The sequence below is a fragment of the Protopterus annectens genome, chromosome 5.part0 (assembly GCF_019279795.1).
Source record: "Protopterus annectens isolate FY-2018-M chromosome 5.part0, PAN1.0, whole genome shotgun sequence".
Taxonomy (NCBI): domain Eukaryota; kingdom Metazoa; phylum Chordata; order Ceratodontiformes; family Protopteridae; genus Protopterus; species Protopterus annectens.
In genome coordinates this window covers 1,278,833,892-1,278,858,679 of record NC_056735.1, presented here as the reverse complement: position 1 = coordinate 1,278,858,679, position 24,788 = coordinate 1,278,833,892, and the positions used below count along the sequence as shown (strand labels likewise).

The 24,788-nt window shown below is 40.8% G+C and overlaps 1 protein-coding gene across 2 annotated transcripts in view; it reads right to left on the bottom strand.

The window, feature by feature from the left end:
* Positions 1-24,788, bottom strand: part of CIP2A (cellular inhibitor of PP2A) — a 2,713,480-nt gene that overhangs the window by 176,724 nt on the left and 2,511,968 nt on the right. For both annotated transcript variants that reach the window (XM_044071100.1, XM_044071101.1), the window contains one exon: positions 14,937-15,019. In XM_044071100.1, the coding sequence (XP_043927035.1) occupies positions 14,937-15,019 (83 nt within the window). The remainder of the gene's footprint in view (positions 1-14,936; positions 15,020-24,788) is intronic.

Genomic DNA, 24,788 nt, shown 5'->3' with positions numbered 1-24,788 from the left:
TGGAGTAGGGGCTCTCCTGGGTGGTCTTACATTTTTGGCCCCTCTGAGGAATTGCTTCAGCAGTGGGTGAGAGAAGAGGGGTGGCTCCGTATTAAAATCTGCTGAAATGGCAGAGGCATGAATTTTAATAGAAGAAAAGGAAAGGCCCTTGTGAAGCATCTCTGTTAAGTATTGAAGAATATGCAGTAAACTGGGAACTGTTGTGCCCATCCCCTGAGTTTGGCTCCAGGAACAGAAGCTTTTCCGTTTTTCAGCATAGGACTTTCTAGTACTAGGCCTCCTTGCCTCCAGAATGACATCCATCACTTGCTTATTGAGGGATGGTAATGGAAAGCTCCAGTAATTAGCCAGGCTGTAAGGTTCAGGGTTTGAAGCGGGGGGTGCAGAATCTGGCCCTCCTGCTCGGACAGCAGGGAAGGGGTCTGAGGCAGGTGCCATGGTTCCAGCAGTGACACACTGCGTGCAAGAGGGGGTACCAGTGTTGGCTGGCCAGTCTGGTGCAATGAGTATTGTCCTTGGTTTGTCCTGTTTGATCTTTAGTAGAACTTTTGGGAGGAGAGGCAGAGGGGGAAAGGCATAAACTGAGAGGTTTTCCCAGGTGAAGGACAGGGCATACACTTTCCAAGCTTGCCTGTGGGGAGTCCTTGTGCAGAAGTTGTCCAATTGATAGTTCTGAGGGGAGGCAAACAGGTCTATCTCTGGGCTCCCCCATTTGTTTCTCAACATATTGAATATCTTTGGTTCAAGTTTCCACTTGTGTGGGTCCATGAGATTTCTGCTTAGGTCGTCTGCCAGTGTGTTTAGCTTGCCTGGCAGGAATTGAGCCTGTAGGTGCACTTGGTAGCTCAAGGCTGTGTTCCACAGAGCCATGGCTAGTCTGCAGAGGGGGTAAGAGTGGGTTCCTCCCGCTTGTTTATGTACCACATAACAGTGGTGTTGTCTGTTTTTACCAATAATTGTCCTGGAAGGATGTGGTCCTTGAAGGCTGTCAGAGCATTCTGTACAGCTAGCATTTCTTTTTGATTGATATGCAGGTGCATTTGACTTGGGTTCCATTTCCCCTGAATGCACTGCCCTGCCAAGTGAGCCTCCCATGCATAGTCTGATGCGTCTATTGTTAGGGTTTGGGCGGCAGAGGGTAGAGTGAATGGCAATCCCTTATTGAGGTAGCAGGCCTCTGTCCACCAAAGGAATTCTGTCTTTATACAAGGGATGATAGGAATCACCAGGTCCTGAGAAAGCAGACAGCATAGGCATTTTAGCTACCACTGTAGTTTCCTCATATGCAGTCTTGCATATGGAATTAGTAGGATGCAAGAGGCCATGAACCCCAGAGCTTGCAGTATTTTCCTTGCAGTTAATTGGGTCTTTGTGGCCAGTAATTTGAAGTAGGCTGTCAGATAAACTTGTTTCTCTGGGTGAGGTAGGCCATCTGGGAAGTTGTGTTGAAGCTTGCTTCCAGGAATACAATTTGTTGGCAGGGTACTAGGTGAGATTTATTTTCATTTAGGGTGTACCCCAGTGAGGTTAGCAGTTTCTTTACAAATGTCATATGATTTAATAATATGTCCTGGCTTTCTGCCTGAATTAGACAATCGTCCAGGTATGGGTATACTTGAATATTTAAAATGCAAAAAGTGTTAACAAACCTCCAGTGGCAGAATTGTAGACAAGGTCTGTTTCAATAAAGGTTTTTCGTTAATTATTCTTGGAGTTGTGCCTTTGGTGTTACCTTGGAACTTTTCTACAATACTTGAATATTTCATTGCCTGCAAAATGCAACAACTGGAGCTAGGCATTTTGTGAATACCCTGGGTGCAGTAGATAAGCCAAAGGGCAGTGCAGAAAACTGGTAGTGCATGTAGCCTGTTCTGAAGCGTAGGTATTTTCTGCAAGAATCCCTTATTGGGATGTGCAGGTAAGCTTCCTTTAAATCCAATGTTGCCAACCAGGCATTTTTGCCCAGCATGGGAAGCAGATGGTGAAGAGTTACCATTTTGAATTTTGGAATTACCAAAAAGGTGTTTAGGACAGATAGGTCCAGGATAGGACGCCAGGAATTGTCTTTTCTAGGTACCAGGAAAAGTCTGGAGTAAAAACCTTGTCCCCATTCTTCTGCTGGTACAGGTTGAATAGCCCTGATACTTAGAAGAGAGAGAACCTGATGTTGAGCCTCTGCCCACTGATTTGGGGGTAGGTCTGGACAACCTTTTGGGGTTGGTAAGGTGTGGAATTGGAATCTGTATCCTTGGGAAACTATATTTAAAACCCATTTGTCTTGGGTAATGAGTTCCCAGTTTTTGCATGCAGGGCGAGCTTTCCCCCTAAAGGTGAGGTCAGTTGAGTAGGGCTTGGAAGGTTTAAGGTTAAGTCATTGTAACAGTTTACCACAGTGGGGTGTCTTACTACTTCCAGCTTTGGAAGTGGTAGCCCCCCACTGCTTAGGCCTGTGAGTACCTTGAGACTGTGGCCTAGGTGGTCTGCTGTTCCTGGATTTGGACTGAGAAGGCCTGGAAGAGACAAGAAAAGGACCAATTCTTAGAAGGCCAATGCCTACTAAATCTGAGAGGCTGTACTTGCAGGAAATCTTTAACAGTTTGCATAGATTTAGCATTTTTCTCCATCTTTTTAAGAACAACTTCTGCTTTGTTGCCAAACAGGTGGTCTTGGTTTAAGAGAGCATCCAGTAATTTGGCTTTAACATGATCTGGCAGAGTTTGCTTTTTAAGCTAAACATGTCTTCTAAGAACAGACCCTGTAACAGCAGCCCTACAAGATGCCTCTAAGGAGTCAAAACGACATTGTAAAGTATGTTTACCAACTTGTTCAGCAGAATGCATTAAATCCTGTAATTCTTTATTTTCAGCATAGTCAGGAATCAACATCAATTTCTGTTTAAGTAATCTAATAATATGCTGCTAGTACTTTAACATATGAAACTGGCAGTTTAAGGCCCTAATGGCCAAGGTAGCAGAAGTGTATACCTTCTTACCCCATCTGTCCAGGGCCCTGGAATCTCTATCAGAGGGGGTAGGATTTTTGGCAGTAGTAGCCTTAATGCCTTTGGGTCTCTGGGTCCGCAGTAGGATTCTTAAAGAGGAACTTGTGACAATCAGGTACTCTGTAATACCTGTCAGGATTCCTGGGAGCTGGAGGTAAAGTGTCTGGGACCAGGCTAGATTCTAAGAAAGCATAATCTACAGTGTCCAGTATAGGAGAGATAGGATAGCTAATGGCTTGTGTTGAGGCAGGAGTAAAAATTCCCTAAGCCTATTTTTGGAGTCAGTGTAATCCTGGCTTTCCCAGCGGAAATGCTCACTAAGAGTGTGCAAAGTTTCACCAAAAGAGAAATCTTCTGGAGGGGAAGAAGAGGGAATGGAGTCCTCTGCATCAGAATCCTCATAGGTAGATAAGGGCAAATACTGGTCATCAGAAGAAACAGAAATTTCAGAATCCTGATCAGAAGGAAAATCAGTTCTAGGTCTCTTAGAGGGAGAAGGGTGGCTTCCCCTAATTAGAGTAATAAGGTATTCAGCCATTCTTATTTTTTTTTTGGCATATGGGCCTGACCATGCGGTTTGGACATCAGTTTTCTAGGCGTGGATCGAGTTTTAGGCCTTGAAGAAGAAGATGGCATCGGTTTGATATGCAAGTCAGTAGGCCTGAATACAGCCTCAGAAGCTGGTGCCTGCACAGCGGCTCCGGTCCCATCCAAGGTAGAGACATCCGCATGTTCCATAGTCGAAGAAGCATCTTGTGGCATACCGGACTCTGAATGGGTCTCAGTAGAGGCCTGCAAATCTGAAGTAGCAGGTATCAGGGGCTGCGAAAGCGCCTCACTGAGTACCGGCGAACTGGCGACTAGCTTAATGGAAGCGTTGTCGCAGCCTTGGACCTATGCGGTCTGTCTCTGTCTTTATATTTACGTTTTTTCGGAATGTCGGTAGTCGGATGGCTTACCGAAGCCATTTCTGGATAATTGAACCAAGTACCGAAATAGATGTGAAAATGAACCGACGACGAATAGTACGAGGACTGAATAAGGCACAAAACCGACAGCGAGGGATGTTGTGGTCTGGGCCTAAGCAAGGAATGCAGTACGAATTAAAATCTTTATGAGGTATTTGCTTTCCACAAGAAATACAATTGTTAACTTTTACTGACATCGGTTTAGAGCAAGAAAAAGGATCCGCAACGGAGTACTTAGCTTTTTTGAAGACTTTGGTTCTGAAACTCGAAAACGAAAGTTTCAGGAGTCGGCCGACCGGCACTTGTGAACTGCTTCTGCTTCGAGCACCGCATGGCAAGAAAAACTGATGTAATGGCATTGGCTGCACGCTTTATACCTCTACCTGACGTCATGGAAGAAGAGACAGCAACCGACGCAGGACCCAAGACTTTGATAATCAGGCCGGCTGATTGGCTACCTACAAGCAGATAACCCAAATGTAATGGCTGCAACAGTGAAACATGAAGATCATCATGCACACACGCACAAACTAGACTATCTGAAAGAGGAGAGCGTAGTACAGATATAAAGGAGTAAAGACAGAAAATGGGAAACTCTATCTCACAGTTTTTGAAAATTAGATGTTGCTCGAGAGCTCAGAGAGAATGCGCCTGGCACTATGAAGCGCCAAACAAGAACTGAGGTAATTTGGTGAGGAGCATTATGGGTAAAGCTTAGCTCGAGAGTTTTTGGAAGGCGTGAGCTGGAATAACGGCTTAGTCCATCCCAAGGGTTGAAATAGAGACCACAGTCAAGAATTACGTGAAGATTGACATCAGATCTTTTTTTTATTCTTTCAAGCTAAAATACATACTCTACTTTGTCCTTGTTACACACCCATATGACATAAGCTTTCATGGCTGCCTTTACCAGAAGTTTATTAATTATCTCCATAAAACTCTTTCTATTCTTTTATATGCCCAAATCTTTCATTCGCCTTATTTATAACATTTTCTTTAATTTCACTGTCTATTTCCTGACAAGGGTCAGGTCAGTAACATTTATTTATAATGTGTTTATGCTAACTTTTTGCCACTTCTATTACATGAATTTTCTGTTTTCTTATTTTATTCATATAATCAATTAGTTTTGCATTTTTTCCATCTACTTTACACTTCCTTCTGGTCTATATCAATTTGAATATTAATTTTACACTTAATATATATTTTAATTACATTTTTTCTCTATTATGTATAGCATTCAATACCCAAAATATAATGCCCCCCCCAAAAAAAAAAATCTGGGTTATTAAACCCAAACCCACATACATCTTTTGCATTACATACAATACCTCTTTTTACGGGATTTATTCCAGAACTCAAAATGCATGAATAGGTTCATAGGTTGGTACTAGGCTATTGGGCCTATACAAGCCTAGCCATAACAATTCCTTGGCTATTTCTTCCCACACTATTTACTTCGCTGGACCCCTGTCTAGCAGGGCGACTGACGTGATTCCCGGGGTGAACTTCCTTTCTCCCATCCAATCGTCAAGGTTCCTTTTGAAGAGGGCCAAAGAGGCACTCTGCTTGACATGTATGGGCAATCTATTCCAGAGTCTGGAGAGTCTCTGGGTCAGGAACCTATCCCTCCAGCATGTTTTGTTTATTGTGATGACAAGGTTTAGATCCCTGGAGCGTGTGGCTCTGAGGGATTGGGATTTCTTTAAGTGTAGCATGTCCAACAGCTCTGGGTTTGACATGGCCTTGTATGTTAAGCAGAGATCGCCTCTGAGTAGACAATATGCGACATAGTATAGCTGGGGTTTTTTAAGGCTGTCAGCATATGGCATCTGCTTTAGGCTTCTGATTCTTTTAGTGAGGTATTTATGCGGCCTTTCCAGTTGTTGCAGATGAAAAATAACTTCTAATAGATTCAGACTGCCTGGAAACAAATACTGTATCAAAATATCCTATTTTTCCTAATATTATTGACTGTATTAAGTAAACTTTATTTCTGAAAAGAGAAGTGAAATGACTTGCATTCAACAATTAAATCCTTTACCTCTAGTATTAAACCATTTGTTTTACTATAATCTATTTCTGACTAACACTTAATGACTAACACTTCGAGATAATGCCCAGTGAAGTATATGCCACCTATTTTCTTTATTTCTCCAAATTGTTTACATTTTGCTCTACTTAAATCTAATCCAACCATCCTAAGAAGAAAACAATGTCTATGATAACACTTACCTATACTTTGTTTTTAACTATTATAACAAAATCATCTGCATGGCACATCATTACAGGCAATTTCACAAAGTCCATGAAAAAAAAATTTGCCTCAAAACTTTTCTTTAGTAACAGGATTTCTTGTAAAACTAAAAAGCATCATACTCATTGGGGACCCACAATTTTTTTTAACTTTGATCTATCTGCTTAACCAGCCATTTACTAATATTTTTTAAATACATTTTTCATAAATAACCTTTAAAAAAACAATACTTTTAACTAGACTATCATTCAGTTTCAAAATATTCTATAATTGACTGTGACAATTAATCATCATGTCTTTTTAATGTCACATGAAATCACTTTATCCTTCATTTTGGTTTTGTACAATTTGTCTATTTATCTCCTTAACTATAACCTAAATATCTCATACTATATTTTCTTTTCCTGTAATATGCTCCATCACCAATGACTTCTTTGGTGACATTATTAAACCTTATTAAAAAATTATCATGATTCTTTTATAATCCACATTACACCTGGATATGGGTTTCCAGATACAATTTCTTATCACCTTTCCTCTAAATAAATCTAATAATACTTCTAGAATTTTTTCTTAGTTTGTCTTGATTTACCTACTCACATATCATTTATGAAAACATTTCAGTCACTCCTTGCTCATTTCTTGTAATACAATCAGTGCTATCTTCCTGTTGTACAAACTCAATCCTTCATTTCTTCACGTTTTTTTCAGCTTTCTCAGTAGCAATTTCTGTGCTTAGTTTATCCAATGTTTCTTTTGAAAAATTTTAACTTCAACCAGAGGTTCTAACATATTGACTTGGTTCTCACCAATATGGGACAGTGCTGCACCATTCAGATAAGGAAAATATGTAGACAGTAATTTGGCCTTTGTAGTCATAGCAGTAAGAAAATCATTCCATGTTGCCCAACTTATAAATAAGGGTGTGGCATCCAGGTACAAGGAAGTTATAGTACCCACTCTACTTGGCCCTTATCAGACCCATCAGTGAGTACAATGCCCCTTCAGCATATACCTGACTAGGCATATGCAATAGTTGGAATCCCCTAGAGGTTCCTCACCAACAGAATACAGGGTATTAACACACTGTCCTGTACAGACTGCCATAGAGACCTGTATCTATACTTGATCTCCTACAGGTTGAGTGGCAATTTGTGCTTGGCATATGAGGCATCCTCAGAGCTAGCCCTGATTAAACTTTTGCACATCCACAAAATGAGCAGCACCAGAAACATGAGATGCAGGGATTTGAACTTTGCTTGTGACATAAACAGAGCATGTTGGCAAGACAGGTATGTGTTTCAAAGGATCCCCATGCTCTTGAATAGGCATTACGTCCAAGTGAAGTAGACTCCATTCCTAATCCTATTCAAATGTAACATTGAATTTTGGATGGGAAATTGTAAATTCATCTGGGCTGCCCTCCCTATGTCTTTTTATAGACAGAGACTGAGAGTAAACATTCCCTAACTAACATATGCCCAACATAACTTTTTATCAACCTCCTAACTAACATGCTCATTCTAAAAAAACATCCCATGCCAATTAAGATGCACATGTTACCAGGGGATACATGGTTGGGTTTCATGGCTAGGCTTACAAAGCACCTGGTGGTCGTTAGCCTAATATAAAAACCTATGAACCTATTAAATTGAATAAATGAGGAGGCAAAGGTCTGGCTCCAGTGTAGGAAGCCAAATGATAGAAATATACCAACTGGCTTTCTATTATAAAAGCCAAAGATTTTTTCCCTCTCTAATTGAAGAGGCAATGGGGTTGGTATTTGGGAAAGGCAGTGGGTGCTAGATTAGTCGGCTACAGCTCTGTTCATTTTATTTAATTTGCCTACTCAAAAAAGGATTACTCTCTTCCTTTCTACTTTTAACAACATATTTTTTTCTTTAATAACCTATCTGATATATTTGCTTTGTTTAATACAGATATTTATTGGTGCATCACAGCTTTCTCATTATTATATCCCTGTAACTTCCTCCAATTAACGACATTCTTCCTTAAAAAATATATTTTACTCCTATGCCAGAAACAGTAACATTAAGATACATATTTTATATTTTATTTTCAACCCACCACTCTAACCAGTCCCTACAAAAATCTCTCATTTGTAACTATTCTTTAAATACTACCTGTTCTTCAGCTGGTAAACACTTTTAATTTTGAGCAATGCCCATGTAAATCTCCGACATCCCTTGCCTCCTTCAGTAGTAAACTGTGTTTGTCCAAAATGGTTTAAAGGATCAGAAAACCCACAAAATAAAATCACAGTATTATAGCTTCCTTTAATCTGTATGCAAATATAAAAAAGTCAATTTCTTTCTTACATGTCCCTTCATATAAGTGCAGTGATGTTCCTGTAACGATTTACATGCTTTAACTTCTTTCCATTGTTTTCTTTTTTTCCAGTTGTCACACTTAAAGTCTGACAAAATCACTATATTCATGCTAACAGTGAAATAGTTTTTACATTCTTTTAGTACCGGATGTAAACACATGAGGGACAGATAATAAGACGCAGGGTAGTTTAATACAACAATCTAATATCAGTACCCTTCTTGGACAAACAAAAGTAACATCATATATTGTAAAATAATTCACATTATACAATATTATATCTCCATAACATGAATCATTACACACAGACCTTATGATTTTCCTTCTCCATACTGGTTTGTTCTTTTTGCTTTATGTTATTTAAACAGATATCTAATAAGCATGGTATGTCATAATTGTATTAATTACATACATCTTTCATTCTGCTTGTTTTATATATCTTTGAAGTATCTGTACATTTTTAACATTTCCCCTACAACAGCCTCTCTTTTTTTATTTTCTCCTTTATCTATGTAAACATCTTCCTCCCTTTCTTCAGTGAGCAGGTAATACCTCCTCCCCCCAGTTAACTCAGCTTGCACATTTGGTTATATATGTTAATTTTTCTTCTCTGTAACAGTAATATCACCAATGTTCATCAGATTTGCAATACCTACAATATGGCTTGTAATCTTTAGATGTATAGCCTTGTCAATACACACTGCACTGCATTTTCATACATTTATAAGTCAAATGATCTGCAGTACCCCCCACCCCCCAAAAAAATTAGGTTGTCCAAAATATCAAACAATTCCTTTGATTCCATTAAGTATAAATTCACATGGAATATGCAACACAACACTTTTCATTTTCTTGCAATGTTATCCATATTTCCCAAGTCCAAATGTTCCTATCATCATATAATTTATTCCTAGAGTGCACAGACTGACATATAGATAGAAAATAGTTTTTAATGTCCCCTTGCTCTAGATCATCAGAGCTAAAATAAACTACCTTTTTCAACACTGGAGCAAGTGCTTGACATACACATTCATTCCAACGATGTTTTAAAAGTCAAATTTCAAAACTGTTCCTTTACAACTGCATACACAAATTTGGCCATTAATTTAAATATTTTAAAAGTCAAATTTCAAAACTGTTCCTTTACAACTGCATACACAAATTTGTCCATTAATTTAAATGTTTTAAAAGTCAAATGCAAAACTGTTCCTTTACAAAATAAATTAAGGTGTGGGTTTGCAATACATTAAATCCCACTGGCTCAGTTATTTTGTCTCAGATAACGTACCCGTCAACAGCAGTTTGTGAAGAAACCTTTACTTGATATTAAGTTCTGTTCTTGAGAGCGGCTGCCATCACTGCATCTGCTCCATGCACCTCCCGTGACTGTGTGTATACTGGCATTTGCAGTGCACCTTCTTACTGTACAGCTACCAAACCTCATACTCCCACTCCTCGACTATTCTTGGACAGTACAAGAGCCAGCAACCATGGAATGGCAGCACTATCCTCCTGTTCACTCATAAATTGATACAAAACAGTCATCCAAATCTACTTCTTTTAGTACTGTAACCATAGGCTCCTCCCTACCTCGACAACAGGTAAATCTGCGAATTCCTCATCATGCATAACTGCTGCCTCCAACATTTTTCCAATAGACTGTTTGTTCAGATGAGACATGTGCTCATACTCCTCCTCCATCTCACTCCTTAATGTTTCCAAAAAAAATTATCACAAACAGGAAAAGAGCAGTGGGAAGCTTCTGGTGTTCTGGTAAAAATTCCCTATACATTATAAACACCATCTCAGGTCTCCACTGAAGAGAGGCCAGTGGCTTAGTGGAACTAATCAGGTTAACAAAGATAAGATAAATGAATAGAAATCCAAAAGTGTACAACCAACAGGAAAGAACTGGCGAATGTGGGGTACGACTGTCCTACTACACCTGTGAGTGCATCCATTAGAATACCGATTATTAGTCAGCTTTCAATCTCCAAGGACTGGCTAGGCAACATTAGGGATAAAGGCAGAGGAGATTCAAGCCATTTAACTGCGGACTTCATCAGAAAGGAATGCTTTGTTATCCCAGTTTGCTCCAAAAGCACTGGTGGGAATTGCTCAGGACTCTTACTGTGGAAGCTAGAGATTACCAGAATTTGTATCAGGAAAGGTACTGCAAAAGAGGAAACTTCAACCATTACTGCACCGCAAATTGACGTTTACAAAATGATTTATATATATGTATGTATGTATGTATATATATATATATATATATATATATATATATATATATATATATATATATATATATATATACTCATACACACAAAAACACACACACACATATATATATATATATATATATATATATATATATATATACGCTCACAAATATTTCTACAAAAGTCTTTAGTGAACATCTGTCCATTTTTCTGACAGACTGCTCTATCCTCCTACAAGCCTTCAAAAGATTATCACTACTGTCATGAAATGAGGGTTTATCATTGTACTAGTTTTTAGATTATGCCTTACTTCATTCAGAGTGTTACTGTTTTGCCTTGTAATACCAGGAAAAACACTTCAGAATGTTTATCTATCTTCTCTGCCATTAACCTTCTTCGACGCCTCTGTCTTTTTCTTGCCATACGGTACAACTATCAAAACTATCTGAAGTTGTCAACATAAACCAGCACAGTTACAGTCCTCAAACTTTCAAACAACATCCCTAAAAAAACAGTGTCATGATCATCTGTAAACTAATCAGCAACAACAGTATCTTACGGCCAAAGTGACAACATTTTCCACTTGGAGAAATTAGCCTTCTAAGTGGAAGATATCCTAACAGCTGCTCTCACCTCTGAGACCTCAGCAGACAAATCCGTTTGGTTAAAGGAAGTCTATTTCAGCACACAGGCCAAAACATGGAGCGGGTTGTCAGCCTAACCATGGCTGAAAATCTTCACTTAGACTGGAAAGGTTACCTGCAACTCTAGGGGAAAAATAAATTTGGACATTCTTCCCTGAATTTTTGTGACAAGGCATAGAATCAAAACAAATGCATACAAAAACTTACATACCGCAGCAGAGAGAATGCAACACCACTGCTTCCCTCGTGCCCTATTAAAATAAGTAGAATAGGGGACAACCACATTCTCTGTGATAGCAAACGGGTCATGTTCTGGAATGTCCTCACTTCCAGACAATCCCAAGCAGACATCTTCTGAACATGCAGCGCCAGAAGAGAAATAGACACTTGGTTCAGTGATCTATGCTTGATCACCTCCTTGCAAAATATTGAGACTAGCACTGCCTCCCTAAAAAAGATAGTATGGTTGCGTCCTGTTGTTTGTGTAAGTACAAAGTTAATGACTAGCGTCTGACTGGATGAGGAGAAGCCCAAGAAGTATCATCTTCTTTGTCTATAAGAGTTCAGACTAAAGGTGTTGCTATTATCCGTAAATGGCTCATATGGACCATCCAGGTTCAGGCTATTAAGTGTTTAGACACTTTCTTGTGCTGAATTTGGTTGGGTCACATTGCCAAAGTGACATTAAGCTGCAGAAACATAGGCTGTTGCATATTCACAGGGGGCAAAGAGAAGCATGCAGCACCATGCCCACAGTTTCAAAAAATTAAATGCACAGGGGGAAAATAATGTCCACGGCCCTCTAATCACCAAAGGACAGTAGGCAGTATGACAAACACCAATGGTCATGTCAGGGGTAGCAAAAAAGCAGAGCACAATGGGCAGTGCCTTTATTATTGGTGTGTGTGTGTTTGGACCATTACTCCCTTTCACAGTATCTAGGAAACCTATCTTAAAAACATACTGGCATAAGTCTGACTACAGTAACATGCAGGATTTCCTCTATGTTGTAGCACACGTCTACATGTTGTATTTACATAAGTATGCACTGTACACCAAGCACAAAACACATAGCTTCCTTTGCCCACATGCATTTGTTTATTGAAGTTGTGGGCACAGTGTTGCATGCTTCTACTTGCCCACAAACAATTTGTTAACCTGAACCCAGATCATCCAAACTGTGGCGGAACACAGTCACTGTACCATGTGGGAGCCTATGTGAGCTTCTCAACCTGCAAACTAAATGTGCATTGGAAAATACAGTGGGTTTTGGCTACCCTAAAGCAACTCTAGAAGACTGGCAGGGACTGTCCACCAATTCAGGTCATAGTTACAAGGGTTAAATGACAAAAGTAGATTGTGGAGTGTATAGTGGTCCCAGACTAGAGAAACCTCAAATTCCACTGCAAAATCTATATGTAGATTGCATCATAAAGATTATGGCTGCCATCAAGACGAAAAGACACAACATAATTTGACCAAAGTAACAGGCACCACTAACACATGGTCGGTTACACAATCAAAACTAATAAAAAATGAACGGAAGTCTATCTACAAGACAAATAAACTATTCAGAGAGGCATACAATAAGCTCTTTTATCAGAAATATGCATAGACTTTATCAGAATCTAATCTTAATCAAACATTTATTAGATTAGATTCTGATGAAGCCAGTCTAATGAATGCTCAATGAAGATTAGATTCTGAAGAAGTCCAAGCATATTACAGACCAAGGCACCTAACAGGATTTAAGCCTGGGATTTGCTCTGCATCCTCAAACAGGATACCAAAGCCATGACCTGCTGGGCCCTTTCTAATGAAAGGGATGGCAGGCATTGTCAAACTCTGCCCAGATAAAGGGATTCTTCTGATGAGGGATCAGAAAATCCTTTCTCCAATTTGTGATCACCCTCCTAGTTTTCATTTAAGAGCATACAACAGGGACAGTCTGGACAGTCCATGGTAAAGGCTACCAGAAAACAGTTATCTATGTAGAGGAAGACTAAGAGATTATTCTTCTGTAAAATTTTGGCGACAAAGGTCAACATTTGGTAGATACTCTGAGGACTGAATAAATCGCAAATGGCAGCACTTTGCACTGGAAGAATCTTCAACAAGGACTCCCAAATGCTGATGCTGCAAATAGTAATCATAATGTCCAATGACACCATCCAGCTATCCTGCAAGAGCAAGGGTATGATGATCCTCTGCAGACTGGACATCCAAAATTCAGAGGTGGTGGATGTTTTGGATGAAGCTGCTGTAGTCCACAATGGGACAGAAACAGTCTGTCTTCTTTAAGACAAGGAAGAGGAGTGAATAAAACTCATGCTCCTCTTCATACAAAGGGACACACTTCCACAGCCCACTAAGCATTACAGATTGGATTTGGCCAAATGTGGTCTGGTACTGGAACTCTTTTAGGAAGACAGGTAAGCTCCAAAAGGTAGCCAAAAAATGACTAGATCTAAATCCACTACGTCTTTTGTAAAGGTTCACGAAGTCAGGATGGACACAGAGAACTATCCACACAGACAGTCCTAAACCAAAGTCAGAGATGCAATAAGGTAAATGGCAGAACTATCCAGTTGGGAATTTCTTCATCTGCATGTGTCTGACAGCTAAGAGTTCTCTTGAGTTGAGCAATGGCCTCTTCCTCTTTTGGGACCTGACAGGTCCTAAAAATAGGAGAGGAAGTGGAAGGAGTGGGATCACCAAGCCCCCCATAGAGGTGAGAAACCGGTGGCTCCAAGACTGTTGAACAGGTACTGCACTAGCTTGCTGAAAGGCATCTCTACCAAAAAAACAGGAGCTCAAAATTATGTTACAGAGTTTCTTCAAGTGGGAAATCACAGCCTTAGCCAAATCATTAGCAAAAATGAAGATTAAGGGTAATATGTGGCATTCCACTTACAAATCTATTAAGTCACATGAAGATCTTCCTTGAATCAAGTTTTAAGGCGGTCCTGACCTTTCCTAACCAAAACAGAGTGGAAAATGGAGAGGTAAGACAAACAGTTAGTACCCTAGACTCCATTGTAGCAGACAAATATACTTTCTTGATACACCTATATAAGCCCTACACAGCGATTTAGAGAACAAGATGGCAAAATGTTGTGGGCTTCTGGGAAATACGCTGGCAAACATATCACAAATATTTACCACTTGAACACTTAGCTGCTCTGCCAACCTTGCTAGTTAGATTGCACCAAAGGACGCCTAACGTCTTCCCTAATGTTTGCTCTGTTCCTAATTTGGTGCATTTCAAATGCAAATTATACCAATAAAACCTCTGCAATGACGATGAACAGAAATTATCAATGTATCTAATGCAATGGGCATAAAGAAAAAAAGCATAGGCAGTAGAAATACAAGGCCAAAAAAGTAACATCCACATGTAGTCCACTCTCATGGGAGTCAAAATACCGGAGTGTGTAAAAGTACATGATATGCTGAATTCTGAGAATTAATCATTTTTGTATAAAATATACTTACTTAATAATGTATTTTCTTTATCTTGCAGTTGTTTGGCAAGTTGACTTCTCTGTTCCTCCACCTCTGCTAACTGTGCAGCAGTTCTGAAATGTTAAAAGTTATTATTACAGCAACCTGCTTTATCTATATTACTATTTATAAAAGTAATATCTAAATATGTGTCAAACCAGTGAATCAGATCAGTAAGAAGGGCAAATTCAACTATTGGTAAAACTCATACCTCTCAGCCTCTTAGCACAAGAAATCCGGACAATGCCATAAATAAACAGGGGGATTAAAGGCCCAAAAACATGGACAATTTTTAAATATTGCTCTTATACACTTAGAAAGTTGGCAGAATAAGTTTTATATTAGCATGGATTTTCTGATGAGTGTGAGCTCATAGGTCTGCCATTATTTTCCGACTTCAATTCTCAATGACTTGCCCGAAAACCAAAAATGTTATGAGGAAGAGACCAAAATACGAGGCAAACAGTATGGTAAAACTGTATTACTACCTGGAAGGCCAACCTTCAGCTCACTTGAAACATTAAATCTTGCTGTCATTTCAAGAGTGGAAAGAAGTTAATACAACGACACTAGTAAGTACACAGCAAAGCCAGAGTACAAAAACTACAACATTAAATGACCCTAACATTTTCTGAAACTAGTACTCATTTATAAAATATTAAAAATGAGCACCTGAAAATGTCAAGAGTCCATAAAACCTTTGCCATCAGTGGTGCAAACCAAGTTTCAAAAATGCACAGATTGTTGGCTGACACATTAAGCAGGTTATGTGCACCTAAGACTTTTCTGCAGAATGATTTTAACACAAACAGATGAATACCAAGATGCAACAGATTTATTTAAAATTGTAATATGCATCTTTTCAAAATAATTCCACTGTATATCAGCAAAAATGACGTCTAAATCCATAAGTCATTTATTTATCTCACCACTGGCCACCTTTATAAACTCTAATGAAGGTTACACTCAAATGATAATTGGGTCTGGTGCTGATTAATTTAATATAATGTACAATAGGATACAAAATAGCACATTTGTCCACAGTTTTTAAAATTAAAAAGGGATAAATCAAAGTCCTTTTTAAGAAAAAAAAATACTGGAGTATGTTGGGTCATCTATGCATGTAAAAGCCATCAGGGGACAACTTTTATATTGGCTTACCCTCCACTGAATTCCCATTACTTACTTTTACCTGTCTTACAAATACACCAATGTACCCAAGCCCAGAAGATTCATTCATGTCGGGAGAGGTGGGGGGGGGGCCTATGTTAAAGTTCAGTAGTGATATGTGTTGCTGACTTGGGTGAGGTATTTTATGATCTGATGCACTTTTATTACTATTAATTTTTGGATGTTCCCCAACTCCCTGGTTGCACAATAGGATGACACATACAATACAGCAGGTAGTAACATGGTCTCACGTGCATCCCAGGTTTGCATGCATCACCTTCTGTAATCAGTCTTCTTTCTTTTGACATTTTCAGCAATCATAAATGCACTGGATGAATTTTCCAAACGTTTCCTCCTGTTTGTTAACTGAGCATTTACAGCATGAGGGTAACCCTGTGCATGCAAACATACTTATCTGTATGTAGATTTACACACAGATAGATCATGTAGACCAGTTTGTTACACACACTAACTGGAGCCATTGTTTTTTTGCTTAAAAATCATATGCACTGACAAATGAAATTCAGAAAAGGAATAAAGTTACCAAACAAGCCAGTCTGTAGTCCAACAGAAATAAATTCACCTTCTATGCAGGATTTTTTTTTTTTTTTTTTTACAGTGCAGCTTATGTTTACACTTAGATGCAATGTTTCTTTCTAACTGACAAAAATAGTTACCTTCAAGCAGAAGAGTAACTCTTCCCAACTCTAGGAACAGGGAACAACAAAACAGCTTTACTTTCTATCCAGGCACATCTACCTGACATCTCCTCTCCATGGTCACACCCATTCTTTCATATGCATACCCTCTGCACTATGTAACTTCACTTATAGTCCTCACCAAACACACTTCAGACACAAAAGTCTCAAACCTGCTATGCGCCCTTAGGGCACTGTGCTTTAAACACCCCTATGTACAGCTGTCCCTCATTACTTCTAATAGCTTCTCTGTGTGTATCTAATATATATATATATATATGTATATATATATACATATATATACACACACACACACAGATATATATATATGTATGTATGTATACGTATGTATGCATATGTATACGGATACAAGACATTCCTCATTTCTCCGCAGCTGCAGGACCATGTAGTTAGTATATTTAAGTAAAGGAGTTTTGAGACAAAAGCCACATGGGGGCAGAGGGCTTGCCACTTACAAAAAAAAATTGGAGGAGTATTTACTGTACATGAAATTTTCTATGAAATGTGATTGAATGAAACACTTTTTAAATCTATTTTCTTAATCACCTGTGATTTAGTGAAAATACACTATGATGGCTGAAAACGGCCTGTGAACCAAACAAGTTAATATCCAACTCTAGAGGAGTTCAGTACCATCACACACACCATCAAATTTTAATAACCACTCTTATCTGCATGACCCATTCATGCAAATAATATATCTAGACACACACACACACACACACACACACACACACACACACACACACAACACCACAAGATATACTACTACATTCCTAGGGTTTCTGTGAGGCATTAGGCCAACTGGTGAGTGCCTTACAATGTCTGGGTATGCAGGAATTGCTCTACAATGCACACCACCAAGTGTTTTGCTCCACTTAAACAATGTTTTTTTTTCACTGTGAATTTTACATGTAGTAGTTACAATTCCCCCTTCCTTTTCGATAATTTAAAAGTTCAAGAACCAGATACTGTAGTGCAAATAATTGAAAACAATGCAAAATAGTGGGAGGTTAGCATAATGGTTAAGGTATTTACCTTACAGACACAAGGTGCAGGGTTTGATTCTCACATGGGGTAATTGGCTAGGTTTAAAATGGCCCACATGGGCAATTAGCCTAGTACTAATCTATGAACCTAAGAAACTATGACCTATAAAAAAATACATATGCTAATGTGTATATGGGATATATATATATATATATATATATATATATATATATATATATATAAAATGTATATTTATTGAGATTTTTTTTACAAAAACAAATGCATAAAAATATTACTTATAAACATATATTATACCTCAAACAGTGTTTTCCTTAAAAATAACTTTATATATTCGAAGATATTATTTTAAAAACACTTTTTAAAGATAGACTATCATTCAAACCTGTTGCATAGCTGACATTTAACCTAATCTTCCAACATAACTCCTTATATTCCAGTAAACTTTCAATATCCCCCCTCTTAAATTTGAGGCCACTATATCAATAACAACAAAAAGGAACTTAATAAAATTTTTACATACCACAGAATGTTTATACAATGCACTTGTGACTCTAGTGTTCTTAATGTCCCATATATGCTCATTCCTTTTCATTTTACCAACATAAAAGGAGGTACATGAGGCATAGGTAGCTAGATATACGACATTAACATGCGTGGACAACTAATGGTCCTATAATAGCTTTTTAGATTAACATAAGGGCCATCATTAATGCATCTACACATGACACACCTCGCACACTTAACCATCCTAGACCTGTATTGGACATTATTCTTACTGGATTCCTTTTCTACCAGTTCTCTACACTGAAAATTTTGTAATCTGTAATCAACCTCAACAGATGCACTTATTTGTCCTTCAACAATATTCTCCTTCTGAAAATTGATGACAATTGTTAGAATGTAGACAGGCATTTGAATGTCTCTTTAAAAATTGTAGAAAAATACCTAATTTTATCTACATCTTTATATAAAGTAATATCTAAATAATCAATCCTATCAAAAGCTTTTTATAAGTAAGTCTCAAATATTCAGGAGAGTTATCACAAAAATTAATAAAATCTTCCAATTGTACTTCACTCCTTCGCCATAAAATCAGGATATCTAGTAGGCATAAGCATTATTAAAATAATGGTGTGTTAAAACACAAATTGCCTCTCCCATGCTGCCAACAGCATATTGGCAAAAAACAAGGCACATTTTGTACCCAACCCAACTCCTGTCCTTTGGTGAAAATATTCACCCTCAAAGAACACAATGCTGATTTTTTAACACTGTGTCCATAAATTCACTAATGGCAAAAATGTCCTTATTATCTAAATTAGTTTTATCATTCAGAACTTTGGAGAATAATTGAAAAAAAGAAGTTATGTACTTACCATAACATTCCATGTGAGTTGTTAATCTCGCCTTTATTCTTACATGTGTGTTCGGAGCCGAGCCATCAGCTCCGAGTCGGCTGCTTTACTAGCTCAAGATCTCAGAATAGCTCGAGGCCAGGCCCCTATCCCGTGATGCTCTCTGTCCTACCCCAGATCTAGCTTGCTGAACTCAGCAACAATAAAATAACTCAGAAGTACTACAGCTGGAGTAAGAATCCCAGAAAAGACTACCAGACCCCAAGTCTACCCATTCTTCGAGACCCTGGAAGGGGATGGTGGGAGGGAATGTAAGAATAAAGGCGAGATGAACAACTCACATGGAATGTTATGGTAAGTACATAACTTCTTTATGTGAAGTTGTTCAATCTCACCATTTATTCTTACATGTTGGTAGCGTCCCAAGCACCCTAATCCTGGGTGGCTCATGGGAGTATATTCTCGAGGACAGTGGAACCAAAGGAAGCCCTGTCCCTGGGGGCCCTGTCCACTTTGTAATGAGTGATAAAAGTATGAGGCCTAGACCAAGTGGCAGCTCCACGTATAGTGTCCAAAGGTAAGCGAGCCGTAAAAGCCAAAGATGTAGAGTCGGCTCTGGTTGAATGGGCCTTCACTCCATATTCCAATGTTTGATTCGTTGCAGAATAGACACGTTTAATGCAGTCAGTTAACCATTTAGAAAGGGTAACTTTAGAAACTGGTAATCCTTTCTTGGTGTCAGCATAAGACACAAAAAGTTGGTCAGAACTTCTAAATTCTTTTGTACTGTCCAAATAGTATCTCAATTTTGTCTATGGACATCAAGTTTATGCAACATGTATTCCAGTTGATTAGAATGATTACGGAAAAAAGTTGGAAGTTCAACAGTTTGGTTCGAATTAGTCTCAGAACACACTTTTGGCAAGAATGAAGGATTAGTCCTCAGAGAAATCCTGTCCGGGTGAAACACCAAATACAGTGGTTTGACTGAAAGAGCTTGGCGCTCAGACACCCTGCGTGCTGAGGTGATGGCCACCAAGAAAATAGTCTTCCAAGAGAGGAACTTCAATTGACAGGATGATGCAGGTTTCAAAGGAAGAATAATCCGGGACAGTACAAAATTTAGATTCCAGGGAGTAAAGGGCTGTCTAACAGGAGGCCTAAGATGAATGGTGCCCTTACGGCAGGCCCAATATAATTTGTGAGACATTAAATTAGAACCCTCAGCTCCAAGATGAAAATTCGAGATGGCAGCCAATTGGACTCTAATTATGGCAGTCGCAGCACCTTCTTGAAAAAGTTGAGAGAAATTCCAGAATACTAGCAATAGGGGCCACATAGGGATCAACATTGTTTCGAGAAGCCCAAAGGGCAAATCACTTCCATTTACTAGCATACAACTTTCTGGTAGAAGCTTTATGGGAAGATACAAGAATGTGTTGTACCGCCGAAGAAAAATCATGTGACCGCTAGGAAGGGAATTGGAGCAGCCAAGCTGTCATTCTGAGGGGAATGAAGAGAGGGGTGGAGGGTCCCTGACGAATGTAGCAAAAGATCTGGAACTGGGTCCAGAATCCAATGTTCCTCCAGTTGGTAGAGTCAGAGGAAGGGGACCCAAATCTGATGAGGCCAAAGCGGGGCTATTAAGATTACCTTCCTGCTGAGGGCTTTGGCGTTCTGTAAGAACTTGGGAATCAGGTGAATAGGAGGAAAGGCATACAGAAGTCCCGGGGCCAATCGTGTATCAGTGAGTCCCTTGGGCTGTCCCCTGGTGGAGGATTCAGGGCAAAGTAGCTTCAGCATTTATAGGGGATGCAAACAGGTTGCAGCAAGGCTGGCCCCATCTGCGGAAATTCTTCTCCGCAACTTTGATTTTGAGGGACCACTTGTGAGGTAGCAGAATGGCTCTGCTCAATTTGTCTGCTATTACGTTAGATTTCCCCGGGATATGCGTTGCTATCAGAAAGCGCCCTGTGGACACAGCCCACTGCCAAATTCTCAAGGCCTCTCGACACAGGGGATAAGACCTGGTTCCTCCTGGTTTGTTGATGTACCAGACTACCGACATGTTGTCCATCTGTATGGCAATCGGCCCTACAGGTAGAGAGTCGTGAAAGTGCTGCAACGCCAAAAGCACCGCTCTCAGCTACAGAACACTGATGTGCAATTGTGACTGTCTCCGACTAGGTGCCTTGGGCAGTTCTTCCCTGAAATAGCCCTCCACCCTATTAGAGAAGCGTCTGTGGTTACCGTGGCTGATAACAGGGGGAGAACAAATGGGTGACCCACCATAAGTTGCTGGCTGCTCAACCACCAGCGAAGATCCTTCTTGCAAGAGTCCGTAATCAAGATTAAGAATGACATGGGAAGTTGCTGGTATGACCACTGGGTGAATAGCAACCATTGAAGAATCCTCATGTGCATTCATCCCAGAGGAACTGCTATGAGCGTAGCTGCCACAGTGCCTAGGAGTTTCAGTACTTGATGGGCCGGTACCTTTTTTCGCTGCAGAATGTCTGAGACCTGATTCCGTAGACAGGCTATTCTGTCCAGGGGTAATCTTATTGTGGCAGCGGTAGTGTCTAGTTCTGCTTCGATAAAAGAGATATGCTGCAAAGGCGACAGCGCAGATTTTTCGACACTGATAGTGATGCCTAACTGACAGCAGAGATTGAGAGTGTGATTCCTGGACAAAATTAGTTGATGCCTGGAGGCGGCGGTAAGGAGCCACTCGTCCAGATATGAAAACACTCGGAATCCTAGATGCCTCAAGTGAGCCGTAACCACTGCCATGCATTTGGTAAACACTCTGGGGGCTGTTGCGAGTCCAAAGGGCAGTGCTTGGAATTGGTAGTGACTGGCACCCAGCCGGAAACACAGATGATCTCTGGATGGCCCGGCCATTTTGATGTGGTAGTATGCATCCTTGAGATCTATAGAGCACATCCAATCGTCCACTCTAAGGAGTGGAAGAATAGACTGAAGTGTCACCATCCGGAACTTTTCCTTCTTTACAAATGTGTTGAGTCTACTGAGATCCAAGATGGGCCTCCAGTCCCCTGTCTTCTTTGGAACTAAAAAGAATCTGGAGTAAGTTCCGGATCCTATCTGGTCTGCTGGGACTGGCTGGGTGACTCCCTTTTCCTGCAGCCTCTGAATTTCTATGGCTGCTTGATCCCTGAGACTGGGTGGAACGTCTGGGATTTTTGTGCCGACAGGCAGAATTTGTAGGAATGGAATGAGATATCCTCTGGTAACTTTGCTTTGTACCTAAGAATCTGTTGTAATTCCTAGCCAGGCATCCGGATACAAAGCCAAGCGACCCCCGACTGCCTCCAGAGCAGGACAGTCGGGCCTCCTCTCAGGAGCGCTGGTAGGGCTTGCCAAGGAACTGACCCCTGTCGCCCTGGTTCTGCAGACCCCCTCTGCCGCCAGGGTGGTGTCTTCCATTATTGCCCCCTCCTCTGCCCCTGGAGGGGGGTTCACTTTGTGCATTCTGGAAAGCTCCTTCGGACTTTCAGAACCACATTTTTCCACCTTTCTGCCCTTTAGCGTATGGTCTACTAGGGGTGGAAAAACGGACTTCTACGGCAGATAGAGTCCTTCCCTCCTGCTCACACCTAGTGAGAGTCTCCTTGACTTTGGGCCCATACAGGGAAGAGCCATCAAATGGGGTGTTGACAAAGGAAGACTTGAAGGCATTCACAAAGGAGTATAAGCGCATCCAGGACTGTCTCCGAAGAGCTATCTCTGAACCTGTTGCCCGACTAGATCCATCGGCTGCATAGGAAATGAGCCGCATGGACGAGTTCACAATAGAATTAAGGGTATTAAGCTGTGCCGTCACCTTATCAGGGACAGCTTCATCTGTGTTGCCCTGTGGAGTATCTCCAAGCTCTTTGAGGAGATCTCGTTGAAGACAGGTGAAATGAGTCAAACAGTTAAGCGATCGCATGGCAAATGTCGCAGAACTAAAGATGCATTTCCTGTATCTGTCCATCGTCCCAGTATCTCTATTAGGGGGATGGACAGTGGAAGAGGTTTCTGATATCTCTTTCTTGGTGGACACCGCCACCACCATGGCATCAACGGGGACTCCCTTAGTGAGGAACATCTTGTCTTGGGGGAGGTGATATATTTATTAGGCCTCCGACGGCCAGTTCTATAGAATCAGAAGACTCCCATGCCCTTCAAGCGACCAAATCCATCAGTTCGTCGAAGGGCAGAGTAATCCAGGAGATGGAAGGTTGAGACCCAAAGGCCTTCAGGAGCACTGACTAATCTTTAGTAGGTCTAACGGACTGCCAGTCACCCCTCTGCTTTAGGACTTCCAGGATATCCGCAAAGGAGATATCCTCCGAGGGGGACCCTTCCGATTCAGTGTCTGATGTCAACGATTCCTGAGGGGAATCTAAGTGACTCCTCTTGCATAATCTCTTCTGGGAACCTCATCAGTGGGGCCGTCTGGTGAAGTCTCAGTAGAGCAGGGGTCACCCAATGGGGGTACCTGAGGCTCTGTCTCTCGACGCTTGACAGGGACCTGCGATGTAGAGGCACAACGTGGCACTTTAGGAGAGGAAGAGGAAGGACCTGATGATGTGTATGTCTTAGATGACATAACCCTCCTCATAGCATTGAAGGCACCGCTACTTCGACCCGAGGAAGTAGCTGGCTCCGAGGAAGACGGCAACCTCCCCGGTCCCGAGACAGTGGGCTCTAACCAGAGGATGGAGCTGAGCTCATCTGCTCCGAAGCTCCCAGAGGAAAGGTCGGAACTGATGCATCGGTTCAACTCCCCCCACGGAGTTGGTGAGAGAGTGTCGACTCCGAGACTCTTCCAATGGAACTGAAGAAGTCAGGGACAGGCCTCGGCTCCGAAGGCTCCACAGCCATCAGATCCTCCTCCTCTGGCTCCAAAGGCCCTGCTCGTTTCGGAGGAGGAGTAGTCACAGCCAGTGGGACAGTCTCAAGCTTCAAACTCAGTTGGGATGAAGCCGACAGTAATTTAGCCAATGCCGGGTTCTCCAGAAACCTCTGCACCACCCAGTCCACATCAACATTGGAAATGGTCCTCGAAGAATGGGTTGAAGGAACTGAAGACGCCACAGATCGAAGGATTGGAGACTTCAGAGTTTTGGAGACCGGTTCCAAGGCCGGGGACTGGCTCTGAGATATCTGTTCGGTGCACGGCTCCAAAGACTGCGGAGCCGGCGACCACGCCCACACAGAAAAGCTTGGAGCCAATGACCTGGGCTCCGAGGACACCTTCGAGGACTTCAACCCCTTTGAGGACTTGGAGGTCTGGTCAGCCTTATCCAGGGATTCTTGAAAGTCTGGCTTCAACAAGCCTCTATCTACAAACTTCCTTCTCCGTTCTAATAAAACCCTACTGCTGAAGGAGTGGCAGATAGAGCAATCTTCTTGGAGGTGTACAGGCCCCAAACAATAAACACAATTAACGTGTCCATCTGTAATGGGCATCTTCTGCCCACAATTATACTTCTTGAAACCAGATCTTTGCTTTTCGTTCTGATCCGCCATGTTATACAAAACAGAACTGAAGTTATCAGAGTCCTGATCAACTTCGA